Raw genomic sequence first — 6873 nt, 5'->3', positions numbered from 1 at the left:
CCTCGTTCTCGGCCGGCCGGGCCACGTGAGCCCCCGGTCAGCTGAGCGGCGCCCGCGTGACTATCGGCGTGCCACGTGACCGGCCGACACCCCCTCCCCCCTCCCCTCTTACGCCGCGACCCCAGAGGACCAGCTCCCTGCCCCTCCTCTCACGGAGCGGTGCGGCGGTGACGAAGACCGCCCCGTGGCCGCGCCTCGGGCGACCTGGAGCTAGTAGGCGCGGGCGCCGGGTGGGAGGGTGGCGTGGGCGAGCGGGAAGGGACAGTCTCCCAGCCTGAAGCGCGAACGAGATGGGAGGTGGAGGACGTCCTGGGCCCAGAGAACTTCAGAAGCAGAAAAGCTGGAGGATGAAAACCACAGGTCGTGGTGATGTGAAATGCTGGGGGGCGGAAAGGGGCTGGAATTGGAGAGTCTGACTGGCTCTGCTTGACAGTTATCACGAGATCACAAAAATGTGATGTGTTTATGACTGGAAAAAATCTGTACTTTTCAGAGCGAGCTGGAGGCATCCCATTCCCCGCTTCTAGCGTGGGCTCTTGCCCTGATGGTTGATAATCTCTTAGTAATTGCCCCCAAATCCCCTCCCCCCCAAACAGTATATACTTACTGCAAGCATTTAGACATTGCTTAGACTTTGGGTGCAAGATTGGGAATACCCAGAGATAAAGACAGGCCCCTGCAGGGGCTTACATAGCAATCCCAAGAGTCAGCACTTTGTTTTGTGGACAATTGAAAATCATCCCAAAGACTTGGCCTTTTAGCAATCTCACGTTGAACGGTTGCATGGATAAACTAGTTAAGGGGCCCTTTTTTATTGCAAGTGGAAGATAATGACAGCTTGAACAGCTGTACAGCAGCAAGAGGACTGTAGATCCAGGAAATAATGGGTATCCAGAATCGGAGGGGTAAATACAAGAGCAGCAGGTCGAAGTGTGATTTCAGGACTGAGCATGTGGGAAGGCACTCCTTTATGTGATATTCAACGTGTACCAAGGGAAAGGAGTCATTTACTTAAGTCACAGAATGAAGGAGCTGAACTCTGAATAAAGAGATTGTAAAAATTACTAATGAAAATACAAAGATTTTTCTTGAGAGAATATTTTATTTATTTATTTTTTAATTTTTTTTTCAACGTTTATTTATTTTTTGGGACAGAGAGAGACAGAGCATGAACGGGGGAGGGGCAGAGAGAGAGGGAGACACAGAACCAGAAACAGGCTCCAGGCTCTGAGCCATCAGCCCAGAGCCTGACGCGGGGCTCGAACTCCCGGACCGCGAGATCGTGACCTGGCTGAAGTCGGACGCTTAACCGACTGTGCCACCCAGGCGCCCCGAGAGAATATTTTAAACATATTATCCTCTAAGAAATACATCAATCAGAAAAGTAATGAACAACCATTAAAAACTTAAAGTCATAATCCATGTAAATGTTTAGAAACCAGATAGAGATAGTAGCAAAAATTAAAGTTATTTAACAGTGTGAATTCTTTAAATTAATATATATACATTGCCATCAATTTTAACAGATGAATAACAAGAATAAGGACACAGATAATCTAGTATATGATATTTGGTTGTTTTTTGCTATTTTTCCTTTTATTAAAGAGAGCTTGTTAAATGAATGAAACATAATTTAATTTCATATCTATAGCTTCTAATAAAATTAGTTTACATTATCAGAAAAAGAATTCACTATCAGACAATGTGTCCAGAATTTTGATTCATACACTCATCATTGTAGAAGCAGAGAGGAGGGAATGACTAAATTTTGCCTGGGGAAGTCTTTCACAAAGGAGGTGACTTTCCAGCTGGCTCCTAAAGCAAGAGTTTGCCAACCAGGGAAGGGGAGCATGGGCAAAGCACAGAGGAGTGGAAAAAGATGGCATGTAGGTATACCTGCTTTTTGAAAGTTGTTATTAAGCCATTTTGCTTTTATGAAAAACCTCCATCACATCAGTACCTGTTTTGCCAAAGAAATCTGGAGGATTTTTGTTTTTACAAAAAAAAAAAAAAAAAGGCAAAAAGTGAAAATAGTGTTCAGTGTTTGCTTTGCAGCAAGCCATTATAGAGGCAGTGTGTGCCTCAAGCAGAAAGAGTGGCCTTGTCAAGCTCCTTCCCTGGGAACTATGCTCAGCCGCCACACCTTTGAACTGTGTCTGTGAGCATCTGCGCTTTCTCTCCATTTATTTGGGGCCCCCATTAGCAAGATGTGTCCAAAGGTATCAGAAAAGCTTCAGAGAGATTATTTTTTTGGTCTGGGAATACTCAAATTAAAATTTTCCATATAAATTAACGGTAATTGCTGCTGCTTTGCTTTACACTATTTTGATTTATGAAAGGTTTCATAGGAATGCTCTACTTTATTTTTTTTTAGTTTTTTTTAATTAATTTATTTTTGAGAGAGAGAGAGAGAGAGAGAGAGAGAGAGAGAGAGAGGGAGTGGGGGAGGGGCAGAAAGGGAGAGAGAGAATCCCGAGAACACTCTGCACTGTCAGCACAGAGCCCGACGCAGGGCTCGAACTCACAAACCATGAGATCATGACCTGAGCCAAAACCAAGAGTCGGACACTTAACCGACTGAGCCACCCAGGCGCCCCAGGAATGCTCTACGTTTAGATAGTGGGGAACCTGTATTAAAGATAGGGCTTATGGGGATAGCAAAAGGAGATTTGCCATGATTATCTCACTTTTACCATACTCTCTTCTTGGAATGCCTTTCCCACCTCCCACTCACACTCCATCTACTTGAAGGTCTAAACTTACATTTTTACTATCCTGTAAATCTCTGACTTCTCAGACTTGGGTAAAATCCCATAACCCTTTGAGCTTATCTCCATTAGAGCACTTATGTCATAGTATTGTAATTGCTTGTCCATTTGTCTGTCTTCTCTGCTAGAGTAAAAGCTCCTTAAGCACAGGTTCTGTGTTCACTTCTGTATTCCTAGCCCCAGGCACAGTGTCTAGCACATAGCTCGATAAAGACTTGTTAAATGAACACCTACAGGACTCTGAATATCTTTTCTACAGTTTCACAACTACTTACCCTTCAGGCCTTTGCCTAGACCAGACCAGCATGTATGCTGTGGCTGGGGTACAAGTGTGCTGAGACAGTGATCCTCTCAATCCCTTAGGGTGGCCAGGCAGAGCCTGGGGCAGCTAGGCATCCTAGCCAGTCACCTCCAGCTAAGAGCCATCTCCTACATGTGCTATGAGAAACTTTGAGAAGCACTCAGACATCACTTCCTTTTGGGTGCTTCTTTATGGCACTGTCACTTTATCTTCTTTACTTGTTGGTGTCCCCCACAAACCACATGCTGAGTGAGTGGTATCTCTTTCACAGTGGTATCCTTACTGCCTGAGCCAGGATTCTGCATGTGGTAAGTGTTCAACAAATATTTGTTGAAAGAATGAATAAATGAGGAAGCATTTGTATTAACTTTTTAAAGATAGTCAGAATTTCAATGTGTAGATGAAAAGCAGTCCATGGAGAAGGGCTACAAATTTGAGGAGAACTTCATCTAATTTGTTTGATTTAGGATCCAGAAAGTCCTAGAACAGTGTCTGGCTCACAGACACTTAATGAATATTTTTGGATGAAGAGAATGAACCTAGGCAGAGATCTCTAAAGAATCTGGAGTGCTATGGGGGTGTGAGCAGTTCTGTTTGTCTAGACTCAATAGTGCATGAAGAGAAATACTGATAAAAATGTTAGTTTCCCCTTTACCATAGGCGCTATTTGATTAAGGCTCTTGCCTACTTTAAGCTTACATCTAGGTCAGATAAACTCATGGGAAAACATCAGAAATCCTATCCAGGTTGGGGCAGCAGCCTCTGATGTTGGGATTTTTAGGCCAAAAAAGGGCAAATTTATATAGTTAGGATCGTTATGTGGTGTTTAAGGCCTTTTCAATAGGGACCCCTTTTGCTTAAACTGCATCCTGCTCCAGGCAACCTGATGGCTTCTCTGGCCTAGGATTATCTTGGCTCCAGTCTGATCTCTTAGGCCTTTATGCCTAGAGCCTCAGTGGTTATAAATGCTCATGCTGGCCATAACCACAGACATAATCTGAAACCCCTTTAGGGAGGTGGGGTACCAATGAAACCTTAAACTAGTTATGTAAGTCCTTTAGAGAAAATCATTCAGACCCTTTGCCCACTGGAATTCCCCAGTTGGCCCTAAAATTTATCACTCATTTCCTTGCCTTCTTCCCATTCTCCTCCTGCCTGGGTCTATTCTCCTTCCTTGACTAATAGGCTATAGACTCCAAGAAACCTAGAGCGCAAACCCCTTCAACTTTCCTGTTCTTTGGCCATCTATTGACGTTTGACTTCAGAAAACATTACTGGCATATTACTGTGAATCAGATTTCCAAAATGTCCAATATCACTGATGCTATGGGTAGACCTCTTTGTGGTAAGAGCACAGTTAAAATGTCTTACTTATGTTGGGAGTGCCTTTTGGATATTTCTCTTGGATTTTTTTTCCTTCCTGGGATTGATTATCCTTCTTTGAATTTTTCTGCCACAGAAAATGCCCTGGGGCTTCCTCCCACTTGGGAGAGAACTGGAGAGAGGAGTCAGGAGGTGTCCAGAAGAAGGGAGGAGTGGAACATGATGCAGGATGTAGGCTAGGCAGAAGGAATCCTGTGGCCCCAAGGTAGTAATGCCTAGCTCACCTGTGTAGAGTATTCATTCAAGATCTGGGTCAAGGCCCTGGCTACAGTGTTCCTTGGCCTGGAGTATCCTCGGCATGTCTCTTCCATAGGGACTTGGGTTACAACCACATTAGGCAGTTGGCCAAAATTCAATGGTTTGAATATTCTGCTCCTGGCCTCATACTATCATGAATAAAGATCAAGCATTCATGAAATTCCAGAGAAAGATTCAACTCTTAACAAAGATCTTAGGGAGAGACACTACATTACTGAACTCAAATCAATATATGTTGTTTGGGAAAAAAAACCAATACATAGTTTTCAAACATACAAACCTATGCATGGTTAGATACATACTATAGTGTATGTTTGAAATCTAATATACAAACAGTATATGTTTACTGTTTGTAATGTATGTTTGAAAACTATTTAATCCTCTTTTGTAAATGTTTGCTTGAATTAAAACAACAGAACAACCCCCTTGGCACCCCCAAAAGGGATACAGAGATCTAGGGGAGAATTCTGGGAGGCATAAATGTTTAGACCTAGATATGATCTTCGAAATTATCTAGGTTACTTCTCATTTAAGATAAAAGAACTGAGAACCAGCGAGGTAAAGTTGAAGTGCTATTCCTCAAGAACAAGAATAGGATGTTGTTCATAGTGAAACTTCCAGCACTTAGCACAGTGAATGTACATTGTAAGTGCTCAGTAAATTTTTGTCAAATGACAAAATCCATTCCTTGATACACATAATACAGTGCTTTTCATGCAGTAGGCACAACAATAAATTTTTATATTGCATTTACCCAACCAGCTGCAAATATAGCCAGAGAGTGGTAAGGCTGGAACCAGACCACAGATGTGTGGCCTTCCTAACTGGGACTCTCTCTACCCCACTGGATTGTGCCTCTGGAAATGCCTGCAGTCATCTAGTCTCCTGGGAATTGAATGCGGTTTAATCATGGAGTCCACTAAGTCTACATCTTGTTCTTAGCCCACTGCCTTATTCTAGAAAGGGACGATCATTGAATTTGAATGTGCATGGCAACTTTCAATTAACTTTAGAGCTAGAAAGAAGCAACGATGCAAGTAATAAAGTCACTGTGTTTGGCCAATTTTTCTCTCCCTTGACAGCTGACTTCCTAAAGTTTGCTTAGGAAAACAATAAAATCCGTTAACCTTCCTTGAGTCCACATTAGGCAGATAGTGGGAGGAGGCCAGTGGAAGGATAAAGAATTGTTCAAATTCAACAAGTGAACACACAAGTAATTATGAGGTAATTAGAGCTCTATCCATGCAATCAAAGGTCAAATAAACAGTGATCCTTCCAATTACTATGAGTGATAATACATAATATAAGAATGCTTCAAAAATTAAAATGATTCTTCATGTTCTACGTGCAAAAGGTTAAACACTTACTATTCGTATCAGAGTTCTATTAGTTGTGAGGAAGAAGACTCCAACTAGCTCAACAGCAGGGAGTTAATCATCTTCACAAGCATCTAGACATAAGAAGGTAGCTATAGCCAAGGTCAAATAGGCTGTAATATCTATTAGGAATCAAGGTTACCCTGTGGTCTCTCAGGACCCATCCAGACTCTCATCTCCACCCCTGCATCTGTTTCATTCTCCTTATCTCCCTAGTTTATTCCCTCAGTATTCCAGTTTTCAGTTCTCCAGAGACAGGATATGATTAGTCCCGCTAGGAAGAGATGTCATTCTTGATCATAACAGCTGTGGCTATTGGTAAGACATGGCAGTCATCTAACCCACAGATGATCAAAACTCCCATCTTTGAACAGATGCTAGTGAAGGAATAGATTCACTTAGAAGGGACTCTATGGGGAGGTAATGACTGTTATTACTTTATTATAAAAGCAATATGTATTTATTTTTTTAAATTCAAAAAGCACAATATTGTATGTAGAAGGATGACTCTCAGTTCAAAAACTCAGCTATGCAGGAATTACAGTTTTGTTTTCCAAAGTACCTCATGACCCAACCACCTGATCTGCTGGGTTCACCATCATCCTTCCCGATGTTTATACCCTTCCCAGGGCTTATTTCATGCTTTTGAGCTCTTTTAAGTGCTAAGGGACCACATAAAAGCCAGAAAGATAGGGGCACCTGGGTGGCTCAGTCGGTTAAGCGTCCAACTTCGGCTCAGCTCATGATCTCACAGTTCGTGAGTTCAAGCCCCACATCAGGCTCTGTG

The 6873-nt window shown here is 42.5% G+C and overlaps 1 protein-coding gene across 2 annotated transcripts in view; it reads left to right on the top strand.

The window, feature by feature from the left end:
* The first annotated feature begins 66 nt into the window (after nt 1–66).
* LOC123582751 (transmembrane protein 202-like) overlaps nt 67–6873 on the top strand; it is a 29211-nt gene continuing 22404 nt past the window's right edge. Inside the window, exons 1-3 of one of the 2 annotated variants that reach the window (XM_045449171.1) lie at nt 67–360; nt 1742–1886; nt 2056–2158. In XM_045449171.1, the coding sequence (XP_045305127.1) occupies nt 1758–1886; nt 2056–2158 (232 nt within the window). In that variant the 5' untranslated portion in view covers nt 67–360; nt 1742–1757. Of the gene's footprint in view, nt 361–1339; nt 2159–6873 lie in introns of those variants that run through there. The other variant, XR_006704533.1, reaches the window with a different exon arrangement.

The sequence above is a fragment of the Leopardus geoffroyi genome, chromosome B3 (assembly GCF_018350155.1).
Source record: "Leopardus geoffroyi isolate Oge1 chromosome B3, O.geoffroyi_Oge1_pat1.0, whole genome shotgun sequence".
Taxonomy (NCBI): Eukaryota; Metazoa; Chordata; class Mammalia; order Carnivora; family Felidae; genus Leopardus; species Leopardus geoffroyi.
The sequence above is the reverse complement of the archived record's forward strand: the minus strand, read 5'-3'. Positions and strand labels throughout refer to the sequence as shown.